The following is a 15464-nucleotide window of genomic DNA, read 5'->3' as shown; positions in this document are numbered from 1 at the left end:
TTGAGAACTCGGCTGCCAGTTTCCATTCACCTGATGTGTAGCTTTTAAGATGTCAGCAGGACCATTTGACCCAACTTCTGCTAAAGCTTTCACCTGGCCATCTCACTGACAACACAAAGGGCCTGTGCTCAGTCAGCTGCAGAGTAGGCTGCAGTCTCCAGACCCCCTAGTTATGGTTAGAACTGCTGCCAAATTGTAAACCAAGCATTGTGGGATGGGAGATGGAATAGTTTTATCCACTACACCAAATCACAGCGTGTGCTCTAGACGGAGTCTCAAGACTGTCTAGGCCCAGACTTTGATTTCACAGATAAGGCACTGGTAGCCTGGACTATTGTCCAGTTGTCCAAGTTCCCACAGGGACAGAAATAAGGCCAGGCTGAGTGTCCTAAATTGCAAATCAGTATATTTCCTTTGTGGAATGTGTACTATGAACATACATTATATCATAAAGTAACATATCACTCATTAGTGATGATGCTTTTTAATTAAAATACTAGAAGTACTATTTCAATAATCACATGACCTAAAGCAGTGCTCTTCAAATCTTGGTGTGTATAAAGGTCACCTGGAGGACTTGTTGAACCAAGTTGCTGGCCTGCTACTTGGTGAAGGATGGAAGCTGTGAATTTGCATTTGAAGGAGTTACCAAGTGATGCTAATGCTAGAGCTGTTGGTCTGGGGACTGCACTTTGGGTACAGTGGTCTGAAACTCATGCTAATTCCTGCTATTCCTCATGTCCACTGAATACCAATTGAGTTACATGGTTAGCTCCCCAGCAGGAAGAGTTATCAGTGAATTTTTTTTTAACTCAAGAGTGCACTTTTCAATGGATGTATGTTATATTCTGGTACAGGATAAAGAGTTTGATTGAGTCAGATCCCCTAGGTACTCGGATCAGGGCTCTGATATGCTGCATGATCTTAAGTCATTTTACACTTGGGCTTCAGTTTTCTCACCTGTAGAATGAGGATAATGTCTTCTAACTTGTATAATTGTGAAAAGATTGAATCAGGTAAGGGATAAGAGAATTTTAATGGATAATTAACACATGGTATATCAATCAGAAACCAGTCAGGAGAACAGAAATCATAGCCATATTCTACTTGATATTGTTTCAATCAACTATGGATCACATGTATAATGGTGGGCCCACAGGATAATAGTGGAGCTGAAAACTTTCTGCTGCTTATTGACATTAAACCCAGCACCTTAGCCACTTGATGCTGGTGTAAACCTACTGTGATGTCAGTTATATAAAAATATAGCAATTATGTGTAGTGTGTAATACTTGAAACTGATAATAAATAACTGCTACTGATTCATGTAGTTACTATACATAACCTTATAACCTTTTCATGTTTAAAGATTACTCTTGCTTTTAAAAGTATACTGTGTAACAGGATGTCATGTCATACAAGCAGTACCCTCCTGTACCTCATGTTCACTGCACCGCTTGACTGCATTGCTTGGCTTGATTGAATTTCATATTTTGTTCATCGTGGCTCAAGTGTGCTGTATCACACATAGGCACCCTGTAGCCTAGGCATGTAGTAGGCTATGCATCTATCTCCACAATGTTCTCCCAAAGACAAAAATCACCTTTCTCCTGTCATTAAGTGATGCATGATTATACTCTAAATCTTACAGAGAACATTAAATAAAGAGAACTACTCAGATGACAGAAGCATTCAGAAACCAAATGGATGGTGAGGGAAACCAGAGCTTTAGCAACAGCATAGAGCTGGGACCACTGCTTGAGTGAGCAAAGACAGGTGGAGGCAAGGTTGCCAGAACCTCATCTGAGATCTGGGGTATAGAGGATTTCTCAAATTGGAAAGAGGGTCTATCCAGCTGGAACTGTCACCGTGGAGGAGACTCACTTCCTAGAAACCAGAAGGCAAAATATCTGGGGAATATAGAGCTGTGCTACCACACAGAACAGGGGAAAGGCAAGAAGAGTCTCAGCTGCTGCCATGTTTAACCAATGCTAGTCATTGTTGCCACAACAGTAATTATTTGTGTGCCCCCACCTCTGTTCTTAGACCATGTCTCCTATACATCAAGGATCCTCCCTGTGCCTATATGTAGAGAGAATGTCATCTACGAACAAGGTAGCATGGTCATAAGTTCTGTCAACAGGAAAAAACAAAGGCAACAGTTGTTTCACGGTAGGAGCTGTTGCTTGACCAAGTGATAGTGTAAAACCTGCATTTATAGTATGGCTTAGCTAGTTTATACTATTGTCACACCACCGTGTACTATCCTTGCACTGTGTTCAAAATATGCAAACTATACAAGAGACAAAACCAGAGATCATCAACATCTAGTTACTAGAAGATTATTGTCAAGGTTTGGGGATGAATGGTGGAGGGGAAGGGTACAGGAATAGAGCATTCTTGTTTTTTTTTTGGTAGCAAGAACCTACCTTGAAATGACAAATACAAGCATTTCTTTTCCTCATTAGGAATATAGTGAAATTGCCAGGTGCAGTAACCCCTGTAACCTCAGCGGCTCAGGAGGATCATGAGTTCAAAGCTAGCCTCAGCAACTTAGCTAAGCCCTAAGCAATTCAGCAGACTCTGTCTCTAAATAAAGTATAAAAAAGGCTGGGGATATGCCTCAGTGGTAAAGTGCCCCTGGGTTCAATCCCTGGTTAAAAAAAAAAAAAAAAGTGAAATCATGGAAAAAACATTGAGAACATTCATGTGGCTGTTCAGTTTCTTCACTTTATAAAAATGAGATAATGTGATGATGAAATAAAAGGGGTAGGTAGAAATCAATGAAAACTAAAACATTTATAAATTGAGAAGAGAGTGAGCTGTTTGGGGATATTTCTTAGGTGACAACTGAAATTTCAAACCCAAACTTAAGTTTCAAAACAACCTTTATTCTGTTGAAGACCTAATACAATGCATCAAAGCAACTTAAAACAAGACACAGCTCCACTGAATCTATAACTTGAACAAAATGTCAAGGAGGCACACTCCCCCCACCCACCCACCCTAGGTGCCTTGTAAAGGCAAAATTACAACTGACCATGACATCCTCCCTCTCGTCAAAAGACCAACTTTATTTTAACAATGTCATATAAACAGATTTGTAAAAACATTGAACAGATTGTAGCTTTAAAAAATACACACATATAAATGAGAATTTTTTTGTTTTGCTTTTTTTTTTTTTTTCCTCTTTTAAATAGCAGCATCCTGGGCAGCTAATGCTATCTCATGGTGACAAGTTTAATGTTAAGTTGGATAGTCTTTCCAATTAATCCAATTCCATTCCCTCCCCACTCATCATACTAATATGTTATATAATTAGATTTTTAAAAAATGATAATTTGGCATTTTGGAACTTTGTCCCATGTGAGGCATTGTGCTTTAAACTGCCCCTTCCTTAAATGACCCTAAATTCAAACAGATAGCAGAGTCTGCCTTCCAACTGACTTGGATACCATGCATAGCAAAAGCAGTTGTTAAAACCGGCAGAACTTTTTTCCCCAATAAGGAACATCAGTAGGACTTCCCAAACACATTACTAGTTCATAACCAGCTATATGACAAAGTAATTCGTTCCCCACAGTGACAGCTCACATAAACACACTTTGACTTGACACACTGAAAATAAGGATTTCCAAGATAAGTCATCTAGACCTGCTCCCTAAAAAGAGTAACTTCTAAAAACAAAAGAGCCAAAGAATTATGAACTTCTCACTTCACTTGCCAACAATTTTCACCTTTTATAAGACAAAACAAAGCAACCTCAAAGGAAAAAACAACCCATACACATATACAAGAACTGCACTAGACATCTGCTTGTTTATGTACTTGAACTCAATGACTGTGGATCTGTCTTGGCTGAAAGGTGTACTGGAAACAGTCCATGCACATATACATATATACATATACCCAGGGCCGTGACATTGTCAAATGTTGCCAACACATGCCTTTTGCCTTTTCACATGGTTATGATCACTCTTGTATGGAGTATGAGGTCCCACTGCTCCCACTTCTATAGCCTTTTCACAGCTCTCTGCAGCCTAGTTTCTGGCTTTGACTTTAGGATGCTACATTGGGTGGGAAAAAATGAATGCATGGATAAAAATCACATAGCAGGAGTGGCTCTGCTGTCTCCCTTCATACTCATGAGCCAGAAAACGTTAGGAGATGACTGAACCCACAGAGCACTGATGGTCAAACATCCGCAAGGACAAATTTGGTGTGCATGCTACCTTAGGTCAAAAGGCATTTGACGGAATAGGTCTGATGTAACTCGCTGCCACACAGAACACCGAATCCTGTCTTCTGTTCAAAGAAAAATCTATTGCACTTCTGCTTGTGAGACACAAAAATGAGGCAACTGTCTAAATAGCATGTTGTTTTGCAGAATGTTGAAGCAAAAAAACTAGCTTTTAATGAAACATCCGACCTCAGATGTATTTTAGTAATTAAATGAAAGTTATTTGTATTTAATAGCATACATGATGTGCTACCAAAAAACAAAAAAACACCAAAACCCCACAAGTCTAGTTTATCAAATACTTGTAACTAACAAACTTCTTCGTGATGTGGCAGGATATCACCACTGGAAGTTTTAAAGCAAAGACGGACTAAAACCAGGGAATCATAAATTGTCTGGCAATGAGAGGGAGATGGTCAGATCAGAAGAGTCAAGTCTGAGGGCGGCAGTCTGACCGAAGATAAGACTTTTGCTCTCAGGTAATGAGTAGCTTCATAAAAAGAAGAAAAATAATACATTCTACAGAGATTAACTCAGGTGCTAGACTGATTCTTCCAAACGGTTTTTTTTAAAGGAACATTAAAACAAAACACCCTCATCTTAGTATTTTATGAAGAGAGAAATAAAGTTGTGGGTGAATCTAATATTGAGAAAGGGAAACTGAAACTGTAAGATTCCATTTTAATCCAACAGGGTAGTGACCATGATCATCATCAGCCTTCGCTCCTTCCGCCATGGGTACAATTCCTGCTGAACAGTAACAGCTTTTGCATATGTAAATCAAGGAGGGAGACTCTCAACCTCACCCTAAATTGGAAAGATGTCATCACAAAATTTTTCCTTTCCCCACCCTCAAGTACAACACATGATTATTGGGATGAATGACAAGGACTGTCATCTGGATTCCTGCAATGACCACCACGACTTGAATGAGCTTGAAGGAACTCCACACAGCCCAGAGCAGCAACCAGATGCCTGTGTCTACTTGCTTTATGTTCTAAATTGAATAGGAAGCTAGGAAAATAACAAGTATCCAATTGAAATGATTTTCTCAGGTCATGCTTTTTCTAAAATGAACATTTGTTGGTTATCACAACTAATGTTAAAAAGAGAGGAAAAAAATACATTTTCTAAATGCACAGATTATACCTTGAAACCAGTGTGCTAAACCAAGGAGGGTGGGGAGCATTGTTCCAGGAAACGCGAAATGAACTCTCAGCACTTTCTTCATCAGAACTGAAATACCTGACCAGCTGCGCCGGGTTAGAGTTATAGTAGGTGTGTAATTATCATTAATTGAGAACAACTAGCAAGTCAAAGTGGGAAAAGACTGAAGCAGAAGCAACTTCACTTTGCAGTTATTCGCCACTTGTCTGAATTGTGAGAAAGTGCATACCACCCCTCCCACCACCCTGCCTGTTACAGCCCCTGGCTATTCCTCCCCCCAACCCCCAGATTCAAGAAGTTCACAATTCATTATAAAACAAACATTGCCAGGTACCGTATTTTAAATCTTAAAACAACATTGTTGGACTCAGCGATACTTTGTCATATTCATACATCTTTTTCTTTTCTTTTTTATTGAATAAAGCAGCTTTGAAGCTTATCAGGCACTGCCCAACAAAACATTTAGTCCAAAAAAAAAAAAAAAAAGTTACGAACTTTTTAACCTTGGGCTAACAGCCAAGTACTCTGTACAAGAAAAACTGTAAAATTATTTCATAGTTTTAATTCTGAAGCCATTATTTTAAAACTGGCATTCTGTACATTTCTTCTTTTAAAAAAAGGATAAGAATAACAAAAGGAATATTAACAAAAATCAGACAACAATATTTTCAAGCAACAAAAACTGGGAAGGGGAAAGCTTATTCTGAAGGTATATTTTTAAACTGATAACAACTTAATGAAAATTAAGAATTGCATAGCGCTGTGCATTTAGCCTTCAGCAAAACAAAAAAGAAGCTATTTGGTTTTGATACAAATCCATCTATTTGATAGTTAGTCATCCAATATTATGTACATATTTTATATACTTAATGTCATTTTAACTCCTGTTTTCCACGCTCCATTTTTCTGTTGGTAGGTTGTTTTTATCTTGACAAGTTTAAACAAAACATTTTACGGCACTTTGCTACAACAGATTTCCCCTTGAACATACATGAACCGATGTTCTCCCAAGGTGCCCCTCGTGAGCAAAGTGCCTTTCTGCTACATATCGTTCGGTTGTTAAGAAATGAAATAATCCACAGTGCGATGCGTCTGGGCCCACCGTGCACAGCGACACCCAGGCTAAACCAGGCTGGACCCAGCATTCTCGGGTGTGGGCTCCTCAGCCCTATTTACCTTCTGGTCTCCAAAGTCCCAACTTATAGCTGGTAAAGCTTCAGAAAGCATTAACAAGCACCATGGTTAAAGGCCTCTTTGTCCCTGCACGCAGAGATTTTTGCATTTCTTTTTCTCTTTGTGTTGTGTTTGTGGCTTTAAATTAAACCAAAAAAAAAAAAAAAAAAGATAAGAATAAGCAGTCTGGGTTAGAAAGATCTGATCATCCTGCAGCTCTAGGCTGCGAGTGTTCCCCTACTTCTTTTTTGTCCAAGAAAGCTCTAGTCCCATCTGAAGACTGACAACTTCCTTTCTGCAGCTCAATTCACAGGTCAGGCTGGAGAGGAGCCCTTTGCTTTCCAGAGGCCTCAGGGTGGCTGAACGTCAGGAACAGGATCAGAGGGGTAGCGCTTCATCGCCTCTGCTGTGCATATACCGGGTATGCTAGTGTGACGTTGAGGGAGTCGTTGTGCTGCACGAGGGAGGTGTGTTGGTAATGTAGCACCAGTTCTTTCAGGGAGCTGTACAGGTTATAAGGCTCCGCAAAGCCGTAGCCAGTCGCTGTTTTGTTGATGACACAATGCTTGACTTCACCGTCCACCCTGGAGAGGAGACAAAACAACTGCCTTTTGAGTACACCCAGGACAATTCACAGCTCTACAGGGCATCTTTAATAAGGTTATCATGGTGAAAGAGCACATTACATGGGAAGGTGAAACAGTCTAGGGTGCTGTCACTTATTTACTGGCTGAGGGTCTTGAGTAGGGCCAAGCTCTGGGGCCAGCTTCATCTTTAAAATGGTTTAACAGGAGGACAAGAGTAACAGGAATGTAACAGGCGGAGGTAGTGCATGCGAGGTGCTTGACAGAATGTCCAGCAGCGAAGAGAAGAGCCGTTCCCAACCATTGTGACAGTGAGTGCAGCCCAGTGACAGCAGCACTCTCTCCCTCCAGTCACAACTGATAACAGGATTCCTTCTTTCAGCCCTCCTCAAGGGTCTACACAACTTTCCACCTCTGCATCTACTCTGAGTTCTCCTGTTCTCCTACTCAAAGTTCTGTGTCATTCCTGAGAGGAAGAGTAGTTCTGCAGTAAATGGAGGTCAGCTTGGAGGACAAGGTATTTACAACTCTTCCCTATTAGAGGACGTTTATGTCTCTGACATGGTGATGCAAATGGTGATGCCAGTGACCCAAACTCACTCTTCAAAGGACTCTACACAATAGTAAGAAGTAAGTGGGGAAAAACAAAAGAAAAACAGGCCATGTGACAGAACTAGGTCTCAAAGCCAGACAGGGAAGGGGTCTTTCCTCTTGTGGCTCTGACATGTAGATATTTTATCTATAGGAGGTGTTCTTATGTGAATGACCTCAGATTCTACCTGTATTAGCCTTCAGAGGCAAAAACAAACAAACAAAAAAACCATGGGGCAGGCATTGCTACTTCCATTTTAAAGATGAGAAAGGACTTAAAGACGTCTCATGATTCATTTGTTGCCAAATTGGAAACCAAACTCCAATCTTCTAAATAAAGGGCAGGTTTCTTTGGTAGATCTTTTTTCTTGGTGGGGGTGGGTACTAGGGATTGAACCCAGGTGTGCTTTACCACTGAGCTACATCCCCAGTCCCTTTTAAAAACTGGTTTGAGACAGGATCTCACTAATTTGCTAAAGCTGGCCTCAAACTTGTAATCCTCCTGCCTTAGCCTCCTGAGTTGCTGGGATTACCGGCATGTATCACCAAACCTGCTATGAGAACTTAATAGACATAATATCCAAGTCTAACTAGAAGTGTCTATTTTATTTCCTCTTCTGCATTACTATACTATAAGATTCAAAGCTAGAACTTTTTCAAATCCTTACCCTTAATGAATAAATGAAACATAAAAACTAGTTTGCCAGAGATACATACACTACGGAGCAGGCGTAGCAGCCTTGCTTACTGCTCTCCCGGACGAGAAAAGTGCCATCTCGCTTCCCTCGCAATAGGTTTTCAGCTTTGTTTCGGTTGCTGCTTCCAACATTCCATGTCTTCTCATCATGGTGGGGTAAATCCTCATCGTCTTCCACCAGAGAATATTGGCTACATAGACAAGAGAGAAGGTTTCTGAATAAAAAGTGCAGGAACCCCCAGCACTTGTTCTGTCCGACTCCAACAAAGTCAGAACAACCATCAGGTAGCTAGATCAACCCTGCTTCTCTGACCTGAGTTTTCTTATTAATGTTTAGCCTTCAATGCCACTCCACAGGACAGAGTTAGCAATAAATACTATCTCTGTCTCCAAGTCAGCAACCACACGGAGGTACCGAGGCAGAGGGAAAACTATTAAATTATCCTGTTTATCCAGTTTAGATTGGGAAATTAATTAAATAGGAGGACTGCCAGTTTTCAAATAATTCAAACCAAACATACACTTAACCTTCAAAATATACTAAACATAATTTTTTTTTTTTTTATTGAAGCTTCCAAAAATATTTTGGGATTTTTCAGATGTTCAGGGACATCATTATGGACACAGGGTCATTTTACACAACTATGAGTAAAAATAAATCCAAGTCCTCCTTAGCTAAACTTTCCTCTTTTTAAAATTCCAGATAATGACACAGAGTTTATAATTTTCTCCTATGAGATGTTCCAAACTCAGTAACTAACTCCTCACTTGTTATGAAAACAAAATATGTCATGAGTCTTCTAAAATGAGGACAAACTTTTGCTCTCATCTTAGTAACTAGCTACTTACTCTTCAGTATTTTCATTGCCTAGCCACTCATTTAGCTTCTTTTGCCGGACACCTTTTTGAGTCAGCCACCTGGAAAACAGTTTTGAAAAGAAAATGCATTAATAATTCGTCCTTAACCTTAGCAATCGCCAATCATCCCCTACCAGGGTTTTGTTTCAAATACTTACATCAAGTACTGGTCCCTGGTCTTTCTCAGTTGAATGAGGTCTGGCTTAATGCTGTTCATACGTTTGTCAATCTCACGATACTCAGCTGCCTGCTTCTTCAAGTCTTCCTCCAACCTTCTTCTACTGTCAATAATTTCACTGATTCGAGACTTTAGCTTATCATAATTATGCATAATCCTATAAGATAAGAGAAATGTTATCTGTATTTACTTGGGTACATCAGGTAAGTTCTCCCAAATTTATGAAAAGTTTCACTATTGTTTCCTGGAAGTTTTCCTCTGATAAAGAATGTCTTCCTATCATTTTAAATTATCCAAAGCACAGAAATTGAGACCATCAGTTTAAGCAGTCTTAAAAGATTTTGGTTATTTCTAGAGAGAGGAGGAAAAAAAAAGTCACAGTTCACCCACCTCTGTATTTCTTTTTCATTGCCTTCACGTTTAAACTTTTCTATATATTCTTTGCTGTACCGTTCCTGGGTTTGGCACTGTTCTTCAAATATTTTTATAGTTTCATTAAATGCTTCAATAGCTGTTCTTTTCATTTGGATTTCCTGAAACAAAAATTTAAACAGACACTGTCACATATTTCATAGAACAACCTCTTATTGCAAGATAGTATCAGCATTTTTTTACCTATATCATCATCTAGCTTGGAAGAACAGTTGTCCTGGGGTATCATGGAGGTTGGTTCCAGGACCTCTCTGAGATACCAAGGTCAGTGGATGCTCATGTCCCTTATATCCCTTATATAAAAAACAGTACTCAAAAAGAACCTGTATATATCTCCTCCTATGAAAGCTAAATCATCTCTACACTACATATATATAATGTAAATGTTATATAAATAATGGTACTATGTTAGCAGGTTGGGATGTGAATTAAAAAAAAACAAAAACAAAAAAACCACTGATAGAATTTCAGAGACACACATTTCCTTTGAAGAATTTTCCTCAATCTATGGAAAATGATTATAGCTTCCATCTTTTTAAGCCATTTCTGTTATAATATACAGGATGCCTTCTCTCCTAGATGCTTCAGGGCCTATAGAGGCTCTGATCTCTAGAAAAACACTGCGGGCAAATGTACCCCATTTCTTTTTGCAACAGGGCACATGAATGTGAAACTTTCACATTAAATCAATTTAAATCTCACAGTAACCCCTTCAGTTATCATGTGATCTTAATTTATCATTCTGATAACTATAGGTTTCATTCAATAGGGTTAAAAGTCCTATGCTGGAATAATCAACAATGACTCACAAATAAATGACCTCCCTCCCACTTCATCCCCCAATCACAGCCTTTCTTCTTATTTATTTTTTTTTTGAAGCTGTCCAGATTTCACAAAAACTCACCTGGGAAGTACGGGTATATTCTTCATATAATCTATCATATTCCCGACTTTTTTCTTGAAATTGAGTGTTATATTCATGTAATTTTTTCCCCACAGCTTCAATATTATCTTCTTTGACAACTTGATCCTAAAAGGATGGGGGGTTAGAGGAAAAAAAATAAATTTAGTTGGTAAGGTATTTAATCAAATTACTACTGTTTAAAGATTTTTTTTTCCATGTTGCCAATTTTGTTAATCTTGCTATTTGATTTAGCAATTTTGTGGCATGTGTAAAGTTTTTCAAACATGATTCCATGTAATTTATGTGCTTTAAAATTTTCTATAGATTTGAAAGTATCTTGTCTCCACATTATGATAATATGAGGAATTCAGTTTTGATTACCTGTTGGTATTTGGATACTGGATAAAGTAATTTCACATCCAGTTTTGGATTGTACTGAGCTAGAGATTCATTCCGGTAGTGGTTTATTAGTTCAACCACAGAATTGAAGGTTAATGGGTCAGAGAAGCCATATTTTCCGTCTCGGTGAAATATTTTGATTAATTTGTTATTTCCTCCTTTCCTGTAAATACAAAAGAAAAATAACAGTATTAAAATTTCTTAATAAAGAAATATGATTTTATGTTACAAACACCCCAACTGCAGCTGCATTCTGAGACTCACCTTAGTGTAAGAGTATAATCGCCATGCATTTTAGTAGAGGCATCTCGTACCAAAAAGGTTCCATCTGCTGTATCTCGAAGTTTTTCATTAACTTCTTCCCTGGAATGAACAGAACACAAGACAATGCTTACCTTTTGAATTCAGTAATCATAGGTTTACATTCTTTCTTTTTAACACTTTTTTAGTTGTTTTTTTTTTTTTGATCTTTATTTAATTTATTTATAGGCCGTGCTGAGAATTGAACCCAATGCCTCACACCTACTAGGCAAGTGCTCTACCACTGAGCTTCAGAGCTACAACCCCAAACCCTACATTCTCTTTTATATATATATATAAATTTTTTTTTTTTAAAGTTGTGAATGGAGCTTTATTTTACTCATTGATACATGGTGCTGAGAATCTAACCCAGTGCCTCACACATGCTAGGCAAGTGCTCTACCACTGAGCCACAACCCTACCCGCTACATTCTTTCTTAATAGAACTTTTTTTGCTGGGTGGCACTGGGCATTAAATCAAGGGCCTTGTGCATGCTAGGCAAGTGTTCACTCAGCCCCAATAGACTGTTTTTTAGAGCAGGTTTAGGTTCACAGCAAAACTGGGCATCAAGTACAGACAATTTCCATATTCTAACCCCTTATAGATTTATATTTAGATGTTATGTTTTTAGAGTTTACTAATTCCATATTTGTTTATAAGGACATATTAATTCCAATGTCATTAAAAATAGGTACATGAGGGCTAGGGGGTGCAACTCAGTGGTAAAGCATTTGTCTAGCATTTGCAAGGCCCTGGGTTCGATGCCCAGTCCAGTACTACCAAAAAAAAAAAAAAAAAAAAGTATTCACTTTCATATTGGTATATCTATACTACAAAGATTCTACTTATTTTTTCAATCAATGTCCCTGACAAACCAGCACAGAAATTATTCCTAAAAGGCTTTCCTCCTACCACTCTCTACTCTCCAAAAAAAGCTAACTGGGGGAAAAAAAAAAAAGACATTTTATGTTACTGTGTTTAAGACAATAATATTAATAATCACAGTTCTGCTCAACAGAGAATGCCTCTACATTTTGCCTTAAGGCAGTGCCATGTCACCTTGGTGCTTCCCTGACATCTCTGTCAATAATAAAACTTCCCGGTTATTAACTTCCTGGGGCACTGAGCTCCCACAGTGCTCTAGCGCCCAGGGACTTTTTTGGTCGTCTTTGGAAAAGAACCAACTATACTTCATGCTTATGTTGGAGGATATCCTAAAAATGGAACTTAGCAAGCTGGTGCTTTTCCTTCTCTTCATCTAAAACTCTGTATCGACTGAAAATGAAGAGTTCTGGGTCTTACCTCGAGATCTCTCCCCAGTACCATTCAGCATCCTGTAAGGAAATATTGTTGTTCATACTGTTGTTGGCTGCAGTGGTGGGTTTGGGCGGTTTAGGAGGCAGTGCTGCAAGTGAAAGAGAAAGGAAAAGTTGTTTGCAATTCCAACTCCAACTGAACATTTAAACTTAGACCTATTTTTTTTTTCTTCAGATAAACATTTCCATTACAACAAAGAAAAAAAGAAATTGGAAATAGACACCCAGTAATTCACAATTCCATACACGATGAAAGACAGTTAAAAAGAAAAATCTTAGAGTGTGGCTCAAAAGGAAACGAAACTGAAAAGGAGAAGAGGGAGACTGACAGGCACAGAGAATCTAGAGATGAACAAATAAATTGGGCTGGCCATGTAAATAAATTTCAGAGTAGACCCAGAGTCATGAAATTTTCTATACTTCTAGATTTTTAGCTATATTAAAGTTCTATGTCTGGTCAAATCCATCTAAAGTAAGAAACTATGAACATGAGCAGCAGGAGTAACATGACTTGGCTTTAATTTTCTTCTTACTTAATTATAAAAGACAAATTTGGTCTCTGCCTTCCACAAATGCTATTGCACTAATAAAACATACTGCTATAGATGAGCTTTTTTAAGAGGAGGAATTGGTTTTCTCTAATCTTAGTATTTCAGGCACTGTTCTGCCAAAAGCCACTTTAAGAAACTCATCTGTGACCTAAATCTCCTTAGTATTCACGTTAATATTCTGCTGGATAAATTGTGCTGTATGTGCCAGGTCTGGTTAAAAATCCTATCCCCTTTCTTCAATGTCAAATCAGTATTCATATATGAATTGGTGACAAAAAAAGGCTGCAGTGTTTCTTAATTGGGGGGCACTAACATTAAAAGAAAACAATTTAGGAAATAAATCTAGGATTTGTAGCTAAGTTTAAAGGCATAAGTTTTAAGCACTGTTATTATTTTAATTTATATAAAAATTATTTCAGATGTTTATCAAGAACATTTTACAAAGACCGGGACTAAATAATGAAAAGCCACCTTTTTATCATATAGTATCTTAATAAGAAAGAGAATAAGCCATCTCTATATCTGACTTAAAATAGTTTCTCAACAGTTTCATTGAGAACTAAGTTGTAATCACTGCCACATTTTACGTGCTTTCTAAAGTACCAAGTGTTATCACTGCAAAGTACCACACTGTTCTCATCCACTGTCAACAGAGAAAAGCAACACAAAGGATGCATCCTTTTAATTAAAGGAACAATATACTCCAACTAGCAAAGGATCACAATTAACAAAAGACACCAGTAAAAAAGTGGAATCTAATTCAGATCCATTCAAGTAAGAATCAGCATTTACCCCACACAGCTTGAGCTGCTTCCTTCCCCAGGCAGTCAAACAATCTGTTTAATTTTTAAATTATAATCAAACTAATTTTTATCAATGGAACAAATAAATAAAAACAGCAATCTACAGAGGATCTGTTATGGCAGCTTCCAAAAAATTAAAAAGCCACAAATTTAACTGACTTGCTCCATTAATCCTGCAGTATTACCTGGTGGATCCATTTCTATATAAAACATCAAGTCTGTGCCACAGTTTATATCTGTCTTGGCATATTCTAAATCCAGGTCTTCCATATTCCAAACAGTGTTGTACATTTGTGCGAGAGTTTCCTTGGCTGAGCTCAGTTATAAGAAAAGAGTCCGGCTTTCTTTGTAATGGTGTCTTGGAATTCATTTTAAAACCTATAAGGGGCTGCACTGTAACCTATTACATCACACATCCCAGCCAATCAAGTCAGAAAAATGTCACCAGACCACTCCTGCTTCATCAGTTCTCCTCTATGCCAGCCTTCACACAGTCCCAGCCTCACCAAGGACCCACACGGAACAGAACTGCCATGTACATATGCTCAGCCTTTCCAAAGGTGTTTAATTTGACTGTTCTCCTCTAGCAGTGAGTTTTCTAATTCCTTTTTTTATTACTCCTTGCAGCATGGTACGCTCCGCTGTTGGCAGGTTGACAACAGCTGATACACTGCAGCTCGTAGCTTTTTTCCCCCTAGTGCATCTGTGTTTATAGATAGCCTGGCCATTCCTTCGTGTAAAAATCTTACAAAGGCATCAAAAGGTTATCTTTAAGCTATACTTTACAGTCCTTAAAAACCAACCATATATATTAAAAGCAGAAAGGATTGAGACTAGCTTTTTAATTTGAGTCCTCCAAAATTCACTGAAAGCTTAGAACTTAAACACTCATCATTCTACCATGTTAGAAAGGGCAATTAAAAGAAAATGCACAGACAGAATTTTTTCCTGTATCAAACATGCCAAACTTAAAAACAAGACTTCATAGAACAATGAAAATTCCGAATTTTACTGTAGAAATGAAGATGCCTACTGTTTGCAGAAATAATAAACATAATTATCAATATTCCTTATTAATGATAATTTTAATGTAACTATCTAACATAACTGGGAAAAAAAATGCTTCTTTCAAAAAGAAGCCATGTGTCAGACTGCAGAGTTGAAGAACAGTGATCTTTCCAAAGTATTCCACTGATGAATCCATCTTCAGTACAAGCTGCTTGAAGGGGAGGGTGATGTAATCTTTTTTTCCCCCTTCTAGATCAAATGC

The 15464-nt window shown here is 38.2% G+C and overlaps 1 protein-coding gene across 4 annotated transcripts in view; it reads right to left on the bottom strand.

Moving 5' to 3' along the window:
* Positions 1-3010: 3010 nt before the first annotated feature.
* The window catches only part of Pik3r1 (phosphoinositide-3-kinase regulatory subunit 1), an 84706-nt gene continuing 72252 nt past the window's right edge, over positions 3011-15464 (bottom strand). For 3 of the 4 annotated variants that reach the window (XM_026390880.2, XM_026390881.2, XM_026390882.2), the window contains 9 exons: positions 12827-12929; positions 11488-11586; positions 11206-11386; positions 10825-10950; positions 9879-10021; positions 9469-9645; positions 9302-9370; positions 8473-8643; positions 3011-7164 (listed from right to left, as the gene is read on the bottom strand). In XM_026390880.2, the coding sequence (XP_026246665.2) occupies positions 6975-7164; positions 8473-8643; positions 9302-9370; positions 9469-9645; positions 9879-10021; positions 10825-10950; positions 11206-11386; positions 11488-11586; positions 12827-12929 (1259 nt within the window). In that variant the 3' untranslated portion in view covers positions 3011-6974. Of the gene's footprint in view, positions 7165-8472; positions 8644-9301; positions 9371-9468; positions 9646-9878; positions 10022-10824; positions 10951-11205; positions 11387-11487; positions 11587-12826; positions 12930-14379; positions 14486-15464 lie in introns of those variants that run through there. The other variant, XM_077800352.1, reaches the window with a different exon arrangement.

Source organism: Urocitellus parryii, chromosome 1 (assembly GCF_045843805.1).
Source record: "Urocitellus parryii isolate mUroPar1 chromosome 1, mUroPar1.hap1, whole genome shotgun sequence".
NCBI lineage: Eukaryota > Metazoa > Chordata > Mammalia > Rodentia > Sciuridae > Urocitellus > Urocitellus parryii.
The sequence above is the reverse complement of the archived record's forward strand: the minus strand, read 5'-3'. Positions and strand labels throughout refer to the sequence as shown.